General features: G+C 47.4%; 1 protein-coding gene across 7 annotated transcripts in view; it reads right to left on the minus strand.

The window, feature by feature from the left end:
- LOC143288987 (uncharacterized) overlaps nt 1-24265 on the minus strand; it is a 59809-nt gene that overhangs the window by 9475 nt on the left and 26069 nt on the right. For all 7 annotated transcript variants that reach the window (XM_076597721.1, XM_076597718.1, XM_076597720.1 and 4 more), the window contains exons 15-23: nt 21699-21895; nt 19649-19714; nt 14354-14441; nt 10679-10896; nt 8669-8724; nt 6706-7566; nt 4857-4947; nt 2891-2975; nt 635-725 (exon numbers count right to left, since the gene is read on the minus strand). In XM_076597721.1, coding sequence (XP_076453836.1) covers nt 635-725; nt 2891-2975; nt 4857-4947; nt 6706-7566; nt 8669-8724; nt 10679-10896; nt 14354-14441; nt 19649-19714; nt 21699-21895 — 1753 coding nt within the window. The remainder of the gene's footprint in view (nt 1-634; nt 726-2890; nt 2976-4856; nt 4948-6705; nt 7567-8668; nt 8725-10678; nt 10897-14353; nt 14442-19648; nt 19715-21698; nt 21896-24265) is intronic.

Raw genomic sequence — 24265 nt, forward strand, 5'->3', positions numbered from 1 at the left:
TGTGTTGTAGTGTACTGTGTTGTGTTGACGTGTACTGTGCTGTGTTGTAGTGCACTGTGTTGTGTTGACGTGTACTGTAGTGCACTGCGTTGTGTTGATGTGTACTGTAGTGTACTGTGCTGTGTTGTAGTGTACTGTGTTGTGTTGACGTGTACTGTGCTGTGTTGTAGTGTGCTGTGTTGTAGTGTACTGTGTTGTGTTGACGTGTACTGTAGTGCACTGTGTTGTGTCGATGTGTACTGTAGTGTACTGTGTTGTGTTGACATGTACTGTAGTGCACTGTGTTGTGTTGTAGTGTACTGTGTTGACGTGTACTGTGCTGTGTTGTAGTGTACTGTGTTGTGTTGACGTGTAATGTAGTGCAGTGTTGTGTTGACGTGTACTGTAGTGCACTGTGTTGTGTTGACGTGTACTGTAGTGCACTGTGTTGTGTTGACGTGTACTGTGCTGTGTTGTAGTGTACTGTGTTGTGTTGACGTGTACTGTGTTGTGCTGACGTGTACTGTGCTGTGTTGTAGTGTACTGTGTTGTGTTGACGTGTGCTTGCAACATCATGCCCCATCCCCCCACACACACACCCTCCTCTCCAAGCCCACAACCCCACAACACACAAACAAGGGTAGGCAGTACAGACCTGACCCAAAAGAGATGTCCATGGCATCAGGGTCAGCTATGCTGTCTCTCTCCGGCTGGTCACTGCCCGGCCCTGGGGGTTTGTCCAGTAGCTGACCAACACACACACACACACAGCACTACATGTACACACTGATAAAGCCTTTCACTTCGTATCTTTAACTACAGCTGACAAACACACACACACAGCACTACATGTACACACTGATAAAGCCTTTCACTTCGTATCTTTAACTACAGCTGACGAACACACACACACACACACACACACACACACACACAGAGCATAAACATGTACACACAAATAATGTGTCACACTTAATATTACTTTAATTGCTTTCTTTTTTCACTGACAAACATCGCACAACATGTAAACACTGATAACGACAACGACAAAAACAACACACAGAGCAAACACTCACACACTGATAATGCTTTACACTTCATATTGCTAACTACAAGTGCCGAACACACACCCACACAGCACAAACAATGTACACGCTGATAATGCCTTGCTCTTCGTGTCACTAAAAACGATGGGCGCAATAGCCGAGTGGTTAAAGCGCTGGACTGTCAATCTGTGGGTCCTGGGTTCGAATCACGGTGACGGCGCCTGGTGGGTAAAGGGTGGAGATTTTTACGATCTCCCAGGTCAACGTATGTGCAGACCTGTTAGTGCCTGAACCCCCTTCGTGTGTATATGCAAGCAGAAGATCAAATACACACGTTAAAGATCCTGTAATCCATGTCAGCGTTCGGTGGGTTATGGAAACAAGAACATACCCACCATAAACACCCCCGAAAATGGAGTATGGCTGCCTACATGGCGGGGTAAAAACGGTCATACACGTAAAAGCCCATTCGTGTGCATACGAGTGACCGCAGAAGAAGAAAGCGTCACTAAAAACAACACACACAGCACAAACAATGTACACACTGACAATGCCTTGCTCTTCATGACACAATCAACAACACACATATGAACAATCTTTACACTTCATGTCACTGACAGCAACACACACAGCACACACATGTACACAGTGATAATGCCTTGCGCTTCGTGTCACTAACAACAACACACATGAACAATCGTTACACTTCATGTCACTGACAACAACACACACAGCACACATATGTACACACTGATAATGCTTGCTCTTCGTGTCACTTACAACAGCACACACAGTACACACATGTACACACTGATAATGCCTGTCACTATGCTAAACATCCAGCACGAACATGCACACATTGATAATGCCCTAAACTTCATGTCACTGATAACAACACACACACAGCACACACATGTACACGCTGATAATGCCTTACTCTTCATGACACTACCAACAACACACATATGAACAATCTTTGCACTTCATGTCACTGACAACAACACACACAGCACACACACGTACACATTGATAATGTCTTTCACTTCATGTCACTAAAAACAACACACACAGCACACACGTACACGCTAATAATGTTTACACTTCATGCCACTAACAACACACACACACCACACACACATTTGCATGCGGATAATATTTACACTTCATGTCACTAACAACACACACACACACACACACTACACACACACGGGTAATGTTTACACTTCATATCACTGACAACAACACACACAGCACACACATGTGCACACTGATAATGCCTTTCACTTCATATTATCAACTACAGCTGACCAACACACACACACACACACACACACACACACACACACACACACACACAGCACAAACATGTACACACAGACAATGCTTTACACTTCATATCACTCTCTTCCTTCCTGTCTGCAAGCACATCTTTTCAACATGTGGAGTGATGGCCTAGAGGAAACACGTCCGCCTAGGAAGCAAGAAAACCCGAAGTCCCGGCCGTGTGCAGCATGTACTTAGCGCACGTAAAAGAACCCACAGCAACAAAAGGGTTGTTCCTGGCAAAAGTCTGTAAAAAAAAAAAATCCACTTCAATAGGAAAAAAACAAATAAAACTGCACACAGGAAAAAATACCCCCCAAAAAATGGGTGGCGCTGTAGTGTAGCGACGCGCTCTCCCTGGGGAGAGCAGCCTGAATTTCACACAGAAAAATCTGTTGTGATAAAAAGAAATACAAATACAAATACAAAATACAAACATTTATTTTCCACCAGCTCACACACACACACAGTAAGGAAAAGCGCACTCACAGAGCAAGCAAAACACCAAGACGAGTTACATCCCTTCCTCAGCCTCTACCCACCATCTTTATGTAGTGCTGCAGCTCTCGCTGCCTGGACTGGTGCTCTTCCAGCTGCCGGGAGATTTCACGGTAACTGCTGTTCAACCTGGAGCACAAAGATTTAACCCATTCTATTCCAGGTGCAGGTAAACTCGTGCCAATGATTACTTCCCCTGCGGGCCAGGGTACGAGAATTCTTAAACCAACACGCAATTCTAGTTTTGTTTATTCTTGCTTGGCATTAAAAACTGAACTAGTTATGGGTTCTGGAAGTATAAAAAAAGAAGCTTTGTTTGATTGAGAAAATCAACAATTCTTCATTGATTTTCGCCGTTTTAGTGAACCACCCTGTTTTTTTTCTGCAGTGGTCTCATGTAGCACCGGTCCAGGGGAGCTGTATAGCAGGCATGTATGTACCTGTGGGATGGAATGAATTAAAAGATTTTTTTTTTTTTTCCAAAGATTCAAAGATATTTCAATCCTGTTACCCCTTTTCGGGGGGCATGAGGGACATAAAAGCAATGTGTAAGAAGAGATAAATCACAGAAATGCCCAACAATGCCACAAACGCTAGGCACTGCGGAAATTTCAATCCACACTGAGATCATGCGGCCACAATCGCAACCTTGCACAACTTTACTGAACTTGATCTTCGTCTTCTTCTTCTGCGTTCACTCGTATGCACACGAGTGGGCTTTTACGTGTATGACCGTTTTTTACCCTGCCATGTAGGCAGCCATACTCCGTTTTCGGGGGTGTGCATGCTGGGTATGTTCTTGTTTCCATAACCCACCAAACGCTGACATGGATTACAGGATCTTTAACGTGCGTATTTGATCTTATGCTTGCATATACACACGAAGGGGGTTCAGGCACTGGCAGGTCTGCACATATGTTGACCTGGGAGATCCGTAAAAATCTCCACCCTTTACCCACCAGGCGCCGTCACCGTGATTCGAACCCGGGACCCTCAGATTGACAGTCCAACGCTTTAACCACTCGGCTATTGCGCCCGTCACTTAACTTGATCAATTTCACTTAAATCTAATAAATCATTTTAGCCTCCCTGAAAAACAGCTGACAATAATTGTATGCTGAAAGAGTGCATGTATATTTCTTTGGGATAAAATCGCTTGTGGTTTCATTGTGTTTGGTGCATTCCATAACAAAAACGAAATTCATCGCCAAGTTAATTTCTGTCACAGTCTTTGCAAAGATGTTCTTCTTCAAACAGCGCCCCACTGCCAACCAATGTGTACACATGCATAGACACAACCCACATCCATACCCCACCCCTCCAATAATAATAATAATAATGGTATTTATATAGCGCTGAATCTTGAGCAGAGACAAATCAAAGCGCTTTCGCACCAGTCATTCACACGCATGCTTAACTCTAAAACTGTAGAAACTAAAGACAAGGAAGAGGCAGGCAAAAGAGACTATTCTGGGAAGAGGTGGGTTTTAAGGCCAGACTTGAAAGAGCTGAGTGTGGAGACTTGACGAAGCGAAAGAGGAAGTTCATTCCAACTGCAAGGTCCAGAGACAGAGAAAGAACGGCGGCCAACAGTCAAGTGTTTGAATCTGGGTATGAATCTGGGTATGCATAAACGGAGTGGATCTGAAGCCGATCGTAGTGAGCGAGATGGAGTGTAGAGGTGAAGGCAGCCGCAAAGATAGGAAGGGGCAGTTTTGTGAATACATCTATAACATAGAGTGCTGATCTTGTACTTTATTCGGTGTGAGACAGGGAGCCAGTGGAGATGTTGCAAAAGAGGAGTGATGTGCTCCGATCTTTTCTTTCTGAGGACAAGTCAGGCAGCAGAGTTTTGTATGCGCTGAAGGGACTGAATGGATGAAGCAGGCAAACCGGACAAATAGAGAGTTACAGTAGTCAAGGCGAGAGAGAATGAGAAAAACAACAAGTCTAGATGTTGCGTCAGTGGACAGATATTTCCGGACGGAACTGATGCACTCACACACTCACCGATCTGTCTCATGAAGCATGCTGCCATCGATGGAATCCTGTTCACCATCGCGGCCTTGCTTCACCGGCGGAGACATGGACGGAGGATAAGCTGTAGAATACGACACAACAATGTGTTCATTCTAAAATCAGTTCTTCACGCTATTGAACTGACAAAAGAAAGGGTTAGGTATGAACTCATTACTGAAATTAACCATTTGATTCACGAGCTCTTATCAAGAGGCTCTCACATAACCTTTTGCTGGATTCCTTCTCATTGCGGTTTTTTACTATAATGAAAAAGTTGACATTCTGGCTAAAAAAGGAGCTAGAAGCTTCATGAAGGAGTTAGATTTAAATATTTCGCTTTCACTACAGGAATGTTACACCATGGTAGAAAAAGTCCAATGGTCAAAATTTCAGTTTGAGGAAAAACACACCGGTATCTCAGAGTTACATAAGAACATACAGAAAATGTATGGTTTCATGGGAAAACATTACCATAATGATTTTCATAAGAGGCAAATCATTTCTCTAATCTGCAGATGGAAAATGAATTGTTTTAGGACAAAATATGTCAGTAATGTTTCTTGCATCTGTGCTCACATAACAGCCGATCATATACCAACTTGCGATATGTTAAAGTCTCACATCCCTGAACTGAAATCATCTTCAGTGTTGACGATCTTCAGCAGTCCATTGCTAATGTATGACTTTTTCAACTCCTTGTTAAATAGTCCAGTTGGTTCACTGTTATAGCTGTTAATTTTTCATTAGCAATATGTTATATTGTTTTTTTCTAATTTTTTTTTTTTTTTTTTTTTTAACAAAACTTAAATCAATCATTTTCTATATGTAACACACACACACTTTCACTTACTCGCATGCGTACACAGTAATACCCCCACCCCCACCCCCCCCTACCCCTTGCCCCTCCGCACACTCGATTTTTTTTTCCTACCCTCGTCTAATATCACTTACAGTGAAAAGACGTTAAACTAAAGAACGAACGAATGGAATACTTCTTCATCTCCGAAGAGAAATCAACTGGTGGTGTAAAACACATAAACAATACATCAGAATCGAAGAAGAAGAAGAAGAAGAAGAAGCAGGAAGAAGAAGAAGAAGAGAAGAAGAAGAAGAAGAACAACAACAACAACAGCAGCAGCAGCAGCAGCAGAAACAAAAAGAACAAAAATAAGAAGAACAAGAACAAGATGAAGAAGAAAAATAAAAAATGAAGAAGATCAAGAGGAAGAAGAAGAAAGAAAATGAAGAAGATGAAAATGACGATGAAGAACAAGAAGAAGAAGAAGAAGAGAAGGAAGAACAAGTAATCAAGTTGTTTATACAAAGTCATAATCCAGCCAACCACCAAAAGACTCCTTTCAGGGCCGAACAAGAAGAAGGAGAAGAAGAAGGAGAAGGAGAAGAAGAAGGAGAAGGAGAAGAAGAAGGAGAAGGCGAAGAAGAAGAAGGAGAAGAAGGAGAAGAAGAAGGAGAAGAAGAAGAAGGAGAAGAAGTGAAGAAGAAGAAGGAGAAGAAGAAGCAGAAGAAGAAGAAGGAGAAGAAGAAGAAGGAGAAGAAGAAGGAGAAGGAGAAGAAGAAGAAGAAGAAGAAGAAGAAGAAGAAGAAGAAAATGATGGAGAAGAAGAAGGAAAAGAAGATGGAGAAGGAGAAGAAGAAGAAGAAGAAGAAGAAGTGAAGAAGAAGAAGAAGAAGAAGAAGGAGAAGAAGAAGAAGAAGCAGCAGAAGAAGAAGAACAACAACAACAATAACAAAAACAACAACAAAATGAAGAACGAGAAGAAGTAGAAAGCGAAAAAAAACCCCAAAAAATATAACCGTGACCCAACCCCCACGCACTCACCAGACACTGCAGAACCAAAGGCACCGCCGCCGCCGCCGGCTCCGTCCCTGCCGCCCTGCAGACCTGAAGCCACCTCACCCCCTCCCACCCCCACCAGCCCCCCACCCCTCTCCCCCCTCATCACGCCCCCCGACGACAGCGACGACTGCGAGTCCACCTCCAGATCACGGAGTTCCAGCCCCCGGTCGGTTGCCACCGCCCCCAGGCCGTGGTTGTGTCCCCCCCCAAGTCTGTGTCTGCCAGACCCCCCCTCCCCCTCCCCCCCGCTCTCCCCCTCCAGAGAGTGGTGGTGGTGGTGGTGGTGGTCGCCGCCGTGGTGGGCAACGTCTGACAACAAGCTCAAGTCTTCCTGCATCGAGCCCGTCGCCCGTGACGACTGCTGAGGCGGGCGGATCATGAAGGCCTGTGACTGTGACGGAGGGTGAGGAGGGGGAGGCTGCTGCTGCTGCTGCTGCTGCTGCCTGTGAGCGTGACTGGGGCGAGAGGGGTGGTGGTGGTGAGGGTGGTGGTGGTGGTGGTGGTGGGCGTTGACCAGCAGCCCCCCGTGGTGAGTGACGCCGTGGATGGAGGAGGCGACCGCCGGGGGCAGGTAGTGGCTGTCCGACAGCAGCGCCGTCAGGTCCTCAAGGGACACGCCCGACTCCACCCCTCCCGCGGCGAAGGAGGTGGAAGTGGAAGCGGAGGTGGAGGAGGAGGGGCCAGGGGGGTGGTGGTGGTGGTGGTGGTGGGCGACGCTGACCCCTGACCCTCCTTCCTTCTGCGGCGACGGTGGCGGTGGTGGCTGGCTTCTGAGGCTGGCGGCCGACTGCGAGGCGCCGGGCCGGGCCGGGCTGGGCGGGGAGGAATGAGAGGACTGAGAACCTGCCACAGATAACCGCACGGTTTGTGTACACGCTTCTCACACGTTTTAGAACAACAACAACAAACCACAGCCAACACGCTGTCTGTGTACACGCTTCTCACATGTTTTAAAATAACAAAAACAAACCACAGCCAACACGCTGTCTGTGTATATGCTTCTCACACGTTTTAAAAAACAACAAAAAACCACAGACAACACGCTGTCTGTGTACACGCTTCTCACACGTTTTAAACAACAACAAAAAACCACAGACAACGCTCTGTCTGTGTACACAGCTTCAAACACATTTTAAAACAACAACAACAAACCACAACCAACGCATTGTCAGTGTTGCGCTTCTCACACGTTTTAAAACAACAAGAACAAACCACAGACAATGCATTGTCAGTGTACACAGCTTCAAACACATTTTAAAACAACAACAAACCACAACCAACGCATTGTCAGTGTATACGCTTCACACACGTTTTAAAACAACAACAACAAACCACAGCCAACACGCTGTCTGTGTACACGCTTCTCACACGTTTTAAAACAACAAGAACAACCCACAGACAACGCACGGTCTGTGTATATGCTTCACACGTTTTAAAACAACAACAACAAACCACAGCCAACACACTGTGTACACGCTTCTCACACGTTTTAAAACAACAACAACAAACCACAGACAACACACTGTGTACATAGCTTCACACGCATTTTAAAAACAACAACAAACCACAGCCAACACACTGTCTGTGTACACGCTTCACACACATGCTAAAACAACAAGAACAAACCACAGACAACGCACTGTCTATGTACACAGCTTCAAACACATTTTAAAACAACAACAAACCACAACCAACACATTGTCAGTCTCGCGCTTCTCACATGTTTTAAACAACAACACACCACAACCAATGCACTATCAGCGTAGACACTTCTCACACATTTTAAAACAACAACAAACCACAGCCAACGCACTATCAGCGTACACACTTCTCACACATTTTAAAACAACAACAACAACAAAACAAACCTTCAACAGTCCCACCCCACCCCCCTTCCCCCCCCCCCCCCCCCCCCCCACAGAAAGCACAAGGGCTGACCACCCACCTGACAAATTGTTCAGGGGAGACGACTGCCCAGACCGCCCCTGCTGCCCTGGGTGCCTGAAACGCATCAACCAACGCTGTCATCGTCGCTGTCAAATTCATTCATAATGAAAACCTGAACAGACGTTCGTGCGTACGTACGTGTGTGTGTGTACGCATCATGTGTGTGGGTGCACACTTTTTTTTTTTTTTTTCTTTTTTTTTTTCCAATCATTGGTTTAATTTTCACACAAACCTAGGGTAGACACTCCAGGCCTGATTAGTGCAGTGGGCTTATGCAATGATCAGGTATCTTTTTTCTTCTTTTTTTTTTTTTTTTTTTTTTACAGCACATGTGACGTAGCGTACATGGATAAGTTCGCATACTCTGATGCTCTCCCGTTCCTCCCTGACAGCTGCTATACACACTACAAAGGTAGCTGCTATACACAGACGGGCGCAATAGCCGAGTGGTTAAAGCGTTGGACTGTCAATCTGAGGGTCCCGGGTTCGAATCACGGTGACGGCGCCTGGTGGGTGAAGGGTGGAGATTTTTACGATCTCCCAGGTCAACATATGTGCAGACCTGCTTAGTGCCTGAACCCCCTTCGTGCGTATATGCAAGCAGAAGATCAAATACGCACGTTAAAGATCCTGTAATCCATGTCAGCGTTCGGTGGGTTATGGAAACAAGAACATACCCAGAATGCACACCCCCGAAAACAGAGTATGGCTGCCTACATGGCGGGGTAAAAACGGTCATACACGTAAAAGCCCACTCGTGTGCATACGAGTGAACGCAGAAGAAGAAGAAGCTGCAAAACAATACAAAGGCACAACCCCAGCCAGTTAGTCTACGACTGAACAGAAGCTGCGCCCACATGTCTTTGAGACCTACTTTCAAACTACACTCCTCCTAGATCCTTTACACTTGGCTGTTGATTCCAGAATGCACACAATTCCTGGAAGAAACAAAACAAAAACAAAAAAATCCTATAGTGAGTGCTCTTTTTTTTTCTTTTTTTTTTTCCTAACTTGGCCTGGATTGAAACTGACTACCCTTCTCAGTCTGTGACATGGATTCCCAATTCAGTTGTTTCTTAAAATTCATAAGACCAGTTTAAAGTCTCTGAAAACACATAAGTTCAGTTAAAAAAAAGTCTCTTAAAACTCGTAAATTCAGTTAAAAAAAAGTCTCTTAAAACATCGAAATACAGTTTTAAAAAGTCTCTTAAAACATCGAAGTACAGTTTAAAAGTCTCTTAAAACATCAAAATTTTAAAAAGTCTCTTAAAACATGGAAGTACAGTTTAAAAGTCTCTTAAAACATCAAAGTACAGTTTAAAAAGTCTCTTGTACAGTTTAAAAGTCTCTTAAAACATCAAAGTACATTAAAAAAAAAAATTCTCTTAAAACATCGACGTACAGTTTAAAAATTCTCTTAAAACATCAAAGTACAGTTTAAAAGTCTCTTAAAACATCAAAGTACAGTTTAAAAGTCTCTTAAAACATGGAAGTACAGTTTAAAAGTCTCTTAAAACATCAAAATTTTTTTAGTCTCTTAAAACATCGAAGTACAGTTTAAAAGTCTCTTAAAACATCGAAGTACAGTTTAAAAGTCTCTTAAAACATCAAAGTACAGTTTAAAAAGTCTCTTAAAATATCGACGTACATTTTAAAAGTCTCTTAAAACATCAACGTACAGTTTAAAAGTCTCTTAAAACATCGAAGTACAGTTTAAAAGTACAGTTTAAAAGTCTCTTAAAACATCGAAGTACATTTTTTTAAAAGTCTCTTAAAGCACATCCTCTCCGTCCTGCCTACCTTCTCATCGACTAATCTTGCTTCTTGAACTTCTGCTTGTCTCTGTGTGTGTACGTGCGTGTGCGTGTGTGTTTGTGTGTGTGTGTGCACACACGCTTGTGTGTGCTGCATGATGACTTGTGTCCGTGTATCTCGTTGTGCATATCACTTCCACCGTTAAGCACCACCACAAGCGCCCTGTCTGGGTGGTGTGAGTGTCAGGACTGACCGGCTGTTGACCGCCGAGCTCGGCGCTGCAGCACCCGTGGACTGGCTGCCGCCGCCGGAGGAGGAGACGCTGAAGTGGTTAGGGAGGGGGGGGGCAGCAGAGGTGGAGGCGCCGAGATGACCCAGTGACCCCCCTCCACCCCCACCCCCATCCATCGTGCTGCCACCACCACCACCACCACCACCACCCAGCGAAGCCAACAACGATGTGTTCAACGTCTGCAGGGGAAAAAAAAAAACCAAAAAAACCACAACAACCAGTATTGACCCAAGCTCAGTGACTAAGAAGAGGACTACCATCCTCAAATCCAATCAAACCATTCCGTTTATACAGTAAGACGTAGACTAAAGATGGAGTCTCCCGTCGGACCGACGGATGAGTAGGCAGGCAGGCTTATCTGTCGGTGTGTGTCCTCACATGGGAGAAAGAGGCCGATTCTGGATGCGCTGCACTTCCCAAAAGGTGTTGCAAGGGAAAACGTCTCCAGAAGTTGAGCCCTGCTTCCTTTGCTCCTTTGCTCAGGTTCGAATCACGCTTCTCCTTGATGGCCAGCGTAGACTAAGACGTAGACTAAAAGACTCTTGGTAAAAGTCAACTTCCTCAAGAAAAATTGAGGCGACAATTCGAGCCACAGGCTTCAGGCAAATCCTATCCTGCCCATCTCAACACTCAGCTGGGAAAAACAACAATGGCCTAGAGGTAACGCGTCCGCCTAGGAAGCGAGAGAATCTGAGCGCGCTGGTTCGAATCACGGCTCAGCCGCCGATATTTTCTCCCCCTCCACTAGACCCTGAGTGGTGGTCTGGACGCTAGTCATTCGGATGAGACGATAAACGGAGGTCCCGTGTGCAGCATGCACTTAGCGCACGTAAAAGAACCAACGGCAACAAAAGGGTTGTTCCTGGCAAAATTCTGTAGAAAAATCCACTTCCATAGGAAAAACTGCACGCAGGGAAAAAAAAGAAAAAAGAAAAGAAAAAAAAAGGGTGGCGCTGTAGTGTTAGCGACATGCTTTCCCTGGGGAGAGCAGCCCGAATTTCATACAGAGAAATCTGTTGTGATAAAAAAGAAATACAAATACACAAAATACAAACACAAAAAAAACAGAGACCAACAGTCTAAGATGTGCAGAAGCATGAAAGTTTCAACGAAACAAATCATTGTATCATGCACTTCACCATTCACCTGTGCTGATGAACACGACATTTTACTATGACCCTCGGTCTGAGAGATGCGTTAGGCACGGCAAGCTGAAACCTAAATAAATAAATCATCCCACCATTTGCTTTACAATTCAATTTTGCTGATGTCCATGAATATTTTACAGAAGTTGGGACCTGAATAGACAGGCGCAATAGCCGCGTGGTTAAAGCGCTGACTTTCAATCTGAGGGTCCCAGGTTCGAATCACGGTGACATCACCTGGTGGGTAAAGGGTGGAGATTTTTACGATCTCCCAGGTCAACATATGTGCAGACCTGCTAGTGCCTGAACCCCCTTCGTGTGTATATGCAAGCAGAAGATCAAATACGCACGTTAAAGATCCTGTAATCCATGTCAGCATTTGGTGGGTTATGGAAACAAGAACATACCCAGCATGCACACCCCCGACAGCGGAGTATGGCTGCCTACATGGCTGGGTAAAAATGGTCATACACGTAAAATCCCACTCGTGTGCATACGAGTGAATGTGGGGGTTGCAGCCCACGAACGCAGAACAAGAAGAAGAAGAAGGAACCTGAATTAATTGTTCAATCATTTGTTTTACTGTTCTACTGAATTTTGCTGACGTTTTTTGAAAGGAAATTTTCTATCTAAAATTACGTTTAAATAACATACTTACCATGACCCAACTAATGCAGACTCCGGCAGGGGTCTGACATTCCTGTCCTGTGCAAACTACTATCCGCCTATGTGGAGAAAACGAAAGTAACTACGTCCGATAACCTCCCGGAAGTAGGTAACCCCCCCTTTGCCCCCATGACTAGCGCCCTCTTTTTCCAGCAGCCATTATGACTTCTGTTCCTGTGCTCTTCATACGGCTAAGTTTGCAACCTAAACAAGTCATTCCATTGTATACTTCATGATTCAGTCGTGAAATCTGTTAATATATCTGCAGCCTCCCTGGGAAAGCTGACCTGAAAATTCTACACAAAAAATTCTACTGTGGCTGTCGTATAATACTGTATAATATAACACAACAGTACAATGCAAGGCAAGGCAATGTAATTCAATGCAATACAATATGATACAAAATGTTGAAAAATAAATAAATAAATAAATAATCCATCATCCAATCTGCATACCATTTTATTGACCAAACTGCTTCTGCTGGTCATTTGTGTGGGTGGGGTGTGCAGATGTGTTTTGTTTTCAGGTTTGTGTGTGTGAGCACACGCTTTAAGCATGTATCATGTACGTGGTGCATATACGTACATGTATGTACAACTTCTTGCTAACGCCACAAGCTCCCAGCACATGGAGGTGGGAACATCTTCTTCTTCTTCTGCGTTCACTCGTATGCACACGAGTGGGCTTTTACATGTATGACCGTTTTTACCCCGCCATGTAGGCAGCCATACTCCGTTTTCGGGGGTGTGCATGCTGGGTATGTTCTTGTTTCCATAACCCACCGAACGCTGACATGGATTACAGGATCTTTAACGTGCGTATTTGATCTTCTGCTTGCATATACCCACGAAGGGGGTTCAGGCACTAGCAGGTCTGCACATATGTTGACCTGGGAGATCGTAAAAATCTCCACCCTTTACCCACCAGGCGCCGTCACCGTGATTCAAACCCAGGACCCTCAGATTGACAGTCCAACGCTTTAACCACTCGGCTATTGCACCCGTCCGTGGGATCATCAATCTGCACCATCATCATCATTATCATTATCATTACCATCACGATCACCAAGCAGACTTTTCAGAGGCACTGCAGCAGAATCAGTTCGGCGCTGGAATTCTCATCCAGTGTTCACCAGTGACCAGGGCTCAACGTGTGTTTTCGCACGGCGCTGTGTTCTTGGGAACGACTGGCACCTAAACTCCGAATTTTCCTCAGTCCACCCAGCTGTAAATGAGTACCAGACTTCAGTTTGAGGGAGGTCAAAACAACACTGGCAGGAAAGGGATCCACTTCCGTGCTTGGGGTGAGTCCTGTCAATGTCGTCAGTGTCGGCAGATTCATGAGGGGCTGTTGTTTGAGGGACGTGGTGGCGGTCTCCACTCTGGGGGGGACGCTCACTCAGTCTGGCTCCGCGACTAAGCCATTATTGCCGTTAGTAGGGGGCTTAGTAGGTGGTGTCCTAAGTACGTTAAAACAGAACAGGCAGCACTGAACACCACCGAAGTGACTCAGCAGCAGTGCAGGGTCTCCTCTGGTGTGTGGCTTCCTGGCGACCTAACATCGATGGTTCCCTGTGGACTGCCGACGCTGGAATTGCAATGGACGACCCCGGGTGTGGCCGTGTATGGGGGAATCTGAATGAGCGGCAATGGGAGTAATGCCACTGAAACGGTGCAGATGTTGGGGCAGCAAAAAAAAACAAGAAAACTGATCGGGCCCTGGCGCTTCTTATGTCAAGCCCTAGACACAGTGGGTATTACTGAATAGCTGTAGGACAGCGTGGTATCTTTAACGTGTCAAAGGGCAGTGCAGGTGAGACGCGTACCTTGCGTTGCGGGGTGGTGACCAGCAGGGACACGGCTTCGTTCCACTGGGACTGCATGATGATCTGTAGCTTGTTCAGCACCTCCAGTCTGCACACGCACACACACACACACACACACACACACACACACATTCACAGACACACAACACACACATACCATACAAACACACACACACACATACACAACACACATACACAACACACACACACACACACACACACAACACACATTCACAGACACACAACACACACACACACATTCACAGACACATGGACACACAACATACAAACACACACACAAACAACATACAAACACACACAACATACAAGCACACACACACATACACAATACACACACAACATACAAACACACACACACAACATACAAACACACACACACACAACACACACACACATACACAACACACACACAAACTCACACACCCACACAACATACAAACACACACACACACACACATACACATCACACACACTCACAGACACACACACACAACATACAAACACACACACACACACACATACACATCACACACACTCACAGACACACACACACACACAAACTCACACACCCATACACCATACAAACACACACACACACACATACACATCACACACACTCACAGACACACACACACACACACAACATACAAACACACACACACACACCATACAAACACACACATACACAACACACACTCACACACACACACATACACACACAATCATATGACTGCAGGCACATGAGCAAACAAAACAGATGGGGGAGGGTGTGGGGGGGGGCTGCACTGTGACAACGTCCTCTCCCATGGTGAGCGCAGAACTAATCTCTCACACACACAGAGAAATCAGTTGTGATTAAAAAAAAATGTTTTTTTTAAAGTAACACAACACAGCACAAAACAATACGACACGACACAACGCAAGACATTCATGTCTGCAGTCTGTAGTATTGTACTGGTGTAAATACATTTTGTTTTTTTTCCACTTCTGTGGTCCTCATTTGCTCATGTGTGGTACAATGCACTGTGGTACAATGCAGTGTTGTGTGTGCACTGTGGTACAATGCACTGTTGTGTGTGCACTGTGGTACAATGCACTGTTGTGTGTGCACTGTGGTACAATGCACTGTTGTGTGTGCACTGTGGTACAACGCACTGTTGTGTGTGCACTGTTACCCGGTACAATGCACTGTTGTGTGTGCACTGTGGTACAATGCACTGTTGTGTGTGCACTGTGGTACAATGCACTGTTGTGTGTGCACTGTGGTACAATGCACTGTTGTGTGTGCACTGTGGTACAATGCACTGTTGTGTGTGCACTGTGGTACAATGCACTGTTGTGTGTGCACTGTCGGTACAATGCACTGTTGTGTGTGCACTGTGGTACAATGCAGTGTTGTGTGTGCACTGTGGTACAATGCACTGTTGTGTGTGCACTGTTAGCCGGTACAATGCACTGTTGTGTGTGCACTGTGGTACAATGCACTGTTGTGTGTGCACTGTTACCCGGTACAATGCACTGTTGTGTGTGCACTGTGGTACAATGCACTGTTGTGTGTGCACTGTGGTACAATGTACTGTTGTGTATGCACTGTGGTACAATGCACTGTCTCATGTGAGGTGCAAAGAGCCCATCAAATGGGGCGTCTGCGCCATAATAATAATAACAATAATAATGGATATTTTTATAGCACACTATCCAGAAATCTGCTCTAGGTGCTTTACAAAAACGCTTTTGTTAACATGAAACATTACAACTATGTTACATACACATACCAAAATATGACTACACACACACACACACACTGCATACATACATTTTAACAATACATGTGTATCTAGCAGCTACCCTAAGACATACGCACACATAGGCAGGCACAAACTTACATAAACGCACGCACACACAATACACATTCATACATATATTACATGCATGTAGTTATGTATACATGCATAGTCAAGCACAGCTAACGCAAAGGAAGTGGACCTGCCACAATTGAACTTACTGCTGAGGGGAAAGGGAAAAGTACAATAAATTATTATTTATCATTATCAAGACAATGCAAAACGCAATACAATACAATACAATACACTGCACAAGCAGCCCCTCTCAAAATATTTTTTTCACAGCTGAGCCCAAAACGGCGACTGTGACATCTGACACCACAACCTCACGTCCCACAGCACAAACATGATCTCCCCTCTGAGATTCACCACACCAACACAATCTCCCCTCTGAGACTCACCACACCAACACAATCTCACCTCTGAGACTCACCACACCAACACAATCTCCCCTCTGAGACTCACCACACCAACACAATCTCCCCTCTGAGACTCACCACACCAACACAATCTCACCTCTGAGATTCACCACACCAACACAATCTCACCTCGGAGACTCACCACACCAACACAATCTCACCTCCGAGACTCACCACACCAACACAATCTCACCTCTGAGACTCACCACACCAACACAATCTCACCTCTGAGACTTACCACACCAACACAATCTCACCTCTCACCACACCAGCACAATCTCACCTCAGAGACTCACCACACCAACACAATCTCACCTCGGAGACTCACCACACCAACACAATCTCACTTCTGAGACTCACCACACCAACACAATCTCACCTCTGAGACTCACCACACCAACACAATCTCGCCTCTGAGACTCACCACACCAACACAATCTCACCTCTGAGACTTACCACACCAACACAATCTCACCTCTCACCACACCAGCACAATCTCACCTCAGAGACTCACCACACCAACACAATCTCACCTCGGAGACTCACCACACCAACACAATCTCACTTCTGAGACTCACCACACCAACACAATCTCACCTCTGAGACTCACCACACCAACACAATCTCACCTCTGAGACTCACCACACCAGCACAATCTCACCTCGGAGACTCACCACACCAGCACAACCTCACCTCGGAGACTCACCACACCAGCACAATCTCACCTCGGAGACTCACCACACCAGCACAATCTCACCTCAGAGACTCACCACACCAACACAATCTCACCTCGGAGACTCACCACTCCAGCACAATCTCACCTCCGAGACTCACCACACCAACACAATCTCACCTCCGAGACTCACCACACCAGCACAATCTCGCCTCTGAGACTTACCACACCAACACAATCTCACTTCTCACCACACCAGCACAATCTCACTTCTCACCACACCAGCACAATCTCACCTCTGAGACTCACCACACCCACACAATCTCACTTCTCACCACACCCACACAATCTCACTTCTCACCACACCAACACAATCTCACTTCTAACCACACCAACACAATCTCACTTCTTACCACACCAGCACAATCTCGCCTCTGAGATTCACCACACCAACACAATCTCACCTCCGAGACTCACCACACCAACACAATCTCACCTCGGAGACTCACCACACCAGCACAATCTCGCCTCGGAGACTCACCACACCAACACAATCTCACCTCTGAGACTCACCACACCAGCACAATCTCACCTCGGAGACTCACCACACCAACACAATCTCACCCGGGAGACTCACCACACCAACACAATCTCACCCGGGAGATTCACCACACCAACACAATCTCACCTCTGAGACTTACCACACCAACACAATCTCACCTCTCACCACACCAGCACAATCTCACCTCAGAGACTCACCACACCAACACAATCTCACCTCTCACCACACCAGCACAATCTCACCTCAGAGACTCACCACACCAACACAATCTCACCTCGGAGACTCACCACACCAACACAATCTCACTTCTGAGACTCACCACACCAACACAATCTCCCCTCTGAGACTCACCACACCAACACAATCTCCCCTCTGAGATTCACCACACCAACACAATCTCCCCTCTGAGATTCACCACACCAACACAATCTCCCCTCTGAGATTCACCACACCAACACAATCTCGCCTCTGAGATTCACCACACCAACACAATCTCGCCTCTGAGATTCACCACACCAACACAATCTCACCTCGGAGACTCACCACACCAACACAATCTCACCTCGGAGACTCACCACACCAACACAATCTCACCTCTGAGACTCACCACACCAACACAATCTCACCTCGGAGAGAGACTCACCACACCAACACAATCTCACCTCGGAGAGAGACTCACCACACCAACACAATCTCACCTCAGAGATTCACCACACACCAACACAAATCTCACCTCGGAGACTCACCACACCAGCACTATCTCACCTTGGAGATTCACCACACCAGCACAATCTCATCTCTCACCACACCAGCACAATCTCACCTCGGAGATTCACCACACACCAACACAATCTCACCTCGGAGACTCACCACACCAGCACAATCTCACCTTGGAGATTCACCACACCAGCACAATCTCATCTCTCACCACACCAGCACAATCTCACCTCGGAGATTCACCACACACCAACACAATCTCACCTCGGAGATTCACCACACACCAACACAATCTCACCTGGGAGACTCACCACACCAACACAATCTCACCTCGGAGACTCACCACACCAACACAATCTCACCTCGGAGACTCACCACACCAACACAATCTCACCTCGGAGATTCACCACACACCAACACAATCTCACCTGGGAGACTCACCACACCAACACAATCTCACCTGGGAGACTCACCACACCAACACAATCTCACCTGGGAGACTCACCACACCAACACAATCTCACCTGGGAGACTCACCACACCAACACAATCTCACCTCGGGAGACTCACCACACCAACACAATCTCACCTCGGGAGACTCACCACACCAACACAATCTCACCTGGGAGACTCACCACACCAACACAATCTCACCTGGGAGACTCACCACACCAACACAATCTCACCTGGGAGACTCACCACACCAACACAATCTCACCTCTGAGACTCACCACACCAACACAATCTCACCTCAGAGACTCACCACACCAGCACAATCTCACCTTGGAGATTCACCACACCAGCACAATCTCATCTCTCACCACACCAGCACAATCTCACCTCGGAGACTCACCACACCAGCACAATCTCGCCTCGGAGACTCACCACACCAACACAATCTCACCTCGGGAGACTCACCACACCAACACAATCTCACCTCGGAGACTCACCACACCAACACAATCTCACCTCGGAGACTCACCACACCAACACAATCTCACCTGGGAGACTCACCACACCAGCACAATCTCATCTCTCACCACACCAGCACAATCTCACCTCTGAGATTCCAGTTTCTGCTTGGCTTGCTTCAAGGCAGAGTTCTCCTGCCGGTATTCATTCACTCTGAAATGAGAATCGTCACCCCTGTGAGTGAGAGAGAGAGAGGGGGAGGAGAGAGAGACAGGGTGGGCAGAGAGAGGGGGAGAGAGGAAGAGAAAAAGAAAGAGGTGGAGAGAGAGAGGGAGAAAGAGAGCAGGGGGGGGGGAGGGGTGAGTGGGGGCGGGGCGGGGGGGGGCAGAGAGAGAGCGAGAGAAGAAGAGAGAGGTGGAGAGGGAGGGGAGAGAGAGAGAGAGAGAGAGAGAGAGGGGGGCGGAACGGGAGAAAGAGAGAGGGGAGAGAAAGGCAGAGCGAGGTGGAGAGAGAGAGAGAGGGGAGAGAGAGAGAGAGGACAGAGTGAGGAAGAGAGAGAGAGAGGGAGAGAGAGAAAGAAGGAGAGAGAGAGAGAAAGAGAGAGAGAGAGAGGCAGAGGGAGAACGAATGAACAAACGAACAAACAAAATTTTATTTTTCCAGGGTATTGAGATAAGCATAATGGCAAGAATGCTTTTTTTTTTCCCACCTGGCCCAGGGGTACAAAAGAAAAAAAGAAAAAAGAAAAAAAAAAGAAGAAAAAGAAATGCACAAGAATAAATAGAGAACATTCATATCGGAGGAGAGGAAAAGAGAGTTGCATATGAACGAGCACGATATAAGCTCATGCTTGTTGTTGCTCAAGTCTTATTAATTGAACGCTGTATTGCACCGTGTTTCTTGATATTAAAAATGTTTAAACCAAAAGAGAGTGGGGGGTGGGGGGGTGGGGAGAGAGTAAAGAAGAAAAGATGAAATGAGAGAGACAGACAGACAGACAGACAGACAGAAGAACAGACAGACTCTCTCCTGCCTCTCCCCCCCCCCCTCTCCTTCCTCTCCGCTCCCTCTCTCCCCCCCCCTCTCTCTCTCCCCTCCACCCTCTCTCCTCCACCCTCTCTCCTCCACCCTCTCCCCCCCCCTCTCTCTCCCTCCTCCACCCTCTCTCCCTCCTCCACCCTCTCTCCTCCACCCTCTCTCCCTCCTCCACCCTCTCTCCTCCACCCTCTCTCCCTCCTCCACCCTCTCTCCCTCCTCCACCCTCTCTCCTCCACCCTCTCTCCCTCCTCCACCCTCTCTCCTCCACCCTCTCTCCCTCCTCCACCCTCTCTCTCCTCCACCCTCTCTCCTCCACCCTCTCCCCCCCCCTCTCTCTCTCTCCCCTCCACCCTCTCTCCTCCACCCTCTCTCCCTCCTCCACCCTCTCTCTCCTCCACCCTCTCTCCTCCCCCCTCTCCCCCCTCTCTCTCTCTCCCCTCCACCCTCTCTCCCTCCTCCATCCTCTCTCCCTCCTCCACCCTCTCTCTCCTCCACCCTCTCTCCTCCACCCTCTCCACCCCCTTCTCTCTCTCTCCCCTCCACCCTCTCTCCCTCCTCCACCCTCTCTCCTCCACCCTCTCCCCCCCCTCTCTCTCTCTCTCCCCTCCACCCTCTCTCACCCTCTCTTCTTCCCTTCCCCTCTCTCTCTCTCTCCCCCCCCCCTCTCTCTCTCCCCCCCTCTCTCTCTCTCCTCCACCCTCTCTCCCTCCTCCACCCTCCCTCCTCCACCCTCTCCCCCCCCCCCCTCTCTCTCCCCTCCACCCTCTCTCTCACCCTCTCTTCTTCCCTTCCCCTCATATCTCTCCCCTCACCCTCACACCCCCACCCCTCCTCGCCCCACCCCCCAAATCTCTCTTGACCTGATCTCAATGTCAGGGGGGGGCAGGTGCTCTGAATGAGATTCACCCTCCCCCGGCCCCACCCCAGCCCCCACCCCAACCCACCGCCCCCCCTCCTCCCTACACTCTCACTCCTCCTCTCTACCTCCCTCCCTCCCAACACTCTCTCCCACATACCCTCCCCCTCCCTAACCTAACCCTCTCTCCCTCCCCCACCAACCCTCCCCCCCCCTAATCCCCACCTCCCTCACCTACCCCCACCCCCCCCCCCCCCCAACACACACACCCACACACACCATCCAACAAACTCTCTCCCTGACCTGCTCTCCATGTCGGCCAGCTCCCGGGCGAGGAGCTCCTCCCGGTGGGCCAGGTCCTGGCGCAGGGCCGCGATCTGGGCCTCCAGGTCCCGCTGGTGCCGCTGGTGCAGCTCCCCCACCAGCTGCCGGTGCCGCTCCGCCTGCTCCTCCTGCTCCTGCCGCATCTGGCCCTGCACCCGGCTCACCTGCTCCGTCATCTGCCGGCACGCAAGGTGAGGGGGGCAAGGTGTGGGCAAGATAAGATAAGTTAAGATAAGAATCACTTTATTGTCTCCAACTGGAGAAATTTGGTCAGGTGCATTCACCTTCACCTCACCTTCACCTCTCCCGTAGTCTGGGTTCAGACCGTTGGGGCACCGCTGCTGACCTGGCCACCACTCCTCTCCACTCTTCACGGTTTTCTGATTTCCTCAGGGCGTCACCGAGCGTCAAGCCTGTCCACCCCCGGATGTTGTCTTCCCATCTCTTCTTCTGCCGTCCTCTCCTTCTGCCTCCTTGTACGGTGCCTTGCAGGAACGTTTTGGCAAGACCAGATGATCGGGAGATGTGTCCATACCATCTAAGTTTGCGTTTTTTCACTATGGACAGAAGGTCTTCGTAGGGTCCAATACTTTGCTGGATTCTGTTCTTCACTTCCGTGTTAGTGATGTGGTCTCTGTAGGAGATGCCAAGTAGTCTACGAAAGCATCTCATCTCGACAGCTTGGATTCTTCTCTCGATGTCTGCAGTCAGGGTCCAAGTCTCAATTATCACAACATAGACAAGTAAACAACACGGGGACCATAACTGTAAAAGTCAACAACAGCGTTTACGAATATTACGAAGGTACAAATGTAAAAAATATCACATACATCGTTTCATACATACATCCACACACTGCAGGTAATAACTAGTATTCTTAATGTAAAAACAGAAAGAATTAAGAAACATTATTTGAATATAATTATAAACATAGCCTACTATACTGCACATTGATTATAATAGACAGATAAGATAAGAATAAAGATGAATTGCGGAAAACCACAACCAGATAATCAGCACACACCCGCACCCCCACCCCCCACACGCGGATAACTTGATTAAACAAGAGTAATAAACATATGTTCTCAAATAAAAGCATTTCACATATTCGCTTTTAAAAACATTGCAATTAATTATTACATCGTAATTATTAAACAGAAATATATTTAGAACATGGACAAGGTGTTGGCAAGGTGGGGCAGGTGTACTGGCGCGCATGCGTGTGGGCCGGTGCATAGGTGTGTGGGTGTGTACAGGGTGTGCAGGTGTAAAGGGTGTGCAGTGGTGTGCAGGTGTACACGTGCAAAGGTGTACCGGTTAGCAGGAGTCAAGATGCGCACATGTACAAAGTGTGTGTACGTGAGCAGGTGTGCGTGTTGTGTGTTCGTGTACAAGGTGTTTAGGTGTACAGGTGTGTTGGTGTACAGGTGTGTAGTTGAGCAGGTGTGTTGGTGTACAGGTTTGTTGGTGTACAGGTGTGTAGGTGTACAGGTGTGTGTTGGTGTACAGGTGTGTTGGTGTACAGGTGTGTGTTGGTGTACAGGTGTGTGTTGGTGTACAGGTGTGTTGGTGTACAAGGTGTTTAGGTGTACAGGTGTGTTGGTGTACAGGTGTGTAGTTGAGCAGGTGTGTTGGTGTACAGGTTTGTTGGTGTACAGGTGTGTTGGTGTACAGGTGTGTTGGTGTACAGGTGTGTTGGTGTACAGGTGTGTTGGTGTACAGGTGTGTAGGTGTACAGGTGTGTTGGTGTACAGGTTTGTTGGTGTACAGGTGTGTTGGTGTACAGGTGTGTTGGTGTACAGGTGTGTTGGTGTACAGGTGTGTAGGTGTACAGGTGTGTAAGTGAGCAGGTGTACAGGTGTGTTGGTGTACAGGTGTGTTGGTGTACAGGTGTGTTGGTGTACAGGTGTGTTGGTGTACAGGTGTGTAAGTGAGCAGGTGTACAGGTTTGTTGGTGTACAGGTTTGTTGCTGTACAGGTGTGTTGGTGTACAGGTGTGTAGGTGTACAGGTGTGTAGGTGTACAGGTGTGTAAGTGAGCAGGTGTACAGGTGTGTTGGTGTACAGGTGTGTTGGTGTACAGGTGTGTTGGTGTACAGGTGTGTTGCTGTACAGGTGTGTTGGTGTACAGGTGTGTAGGTGTACAGGTTTGTTGGTGTACAGGTGTGTAGGTGTACAGGTGTGTAAGTGAGCAGGTGTACAGGTGTGTGTTGGTGTACAGGTGTGTTGGTGTACAGGTGTGTTGGTGTACAGGTGTGTAAGTGAGCAGGTGTACAGGTGTGTTGGTGTACAGGTTTGTTGGTGTACAGGTGTGTTGGTGTACAGGTGTGTTGGTGTACAGGTGTGTTGGTGTACAGGTGTGTAGGTGTACAGGTGTGTAAGTGAGCAGGTGTACAGGTTTGTTGGTGTACAGGTGTGTTGGTGTACAGGTGTGTAGGTGTACAGGTGTGTAAGTGAGCAGGTGTACAGGTTTGTTGGTGTACAGGTGTGTTGGTGTACAGGTGTGTAGGTGTACAGGTGTGTAAGTGAGCAGGTGTACAGGTTTGT

This window comes from Babylonia areolata, chromosome 13 (genome assembly GCF_041734735.1).
Source record: "Babylonia areolata isolate BAREFJ2019XMU chromosome 13, ASM4173473v1, whole genome shotgun sequence".
Taxonomy (NCBI): Eukaryota; Metazoa; Mollusca; class Gastropoda; order Neogastropoda; family Buccinidae; genus Babylonia; species Babylonia areolata.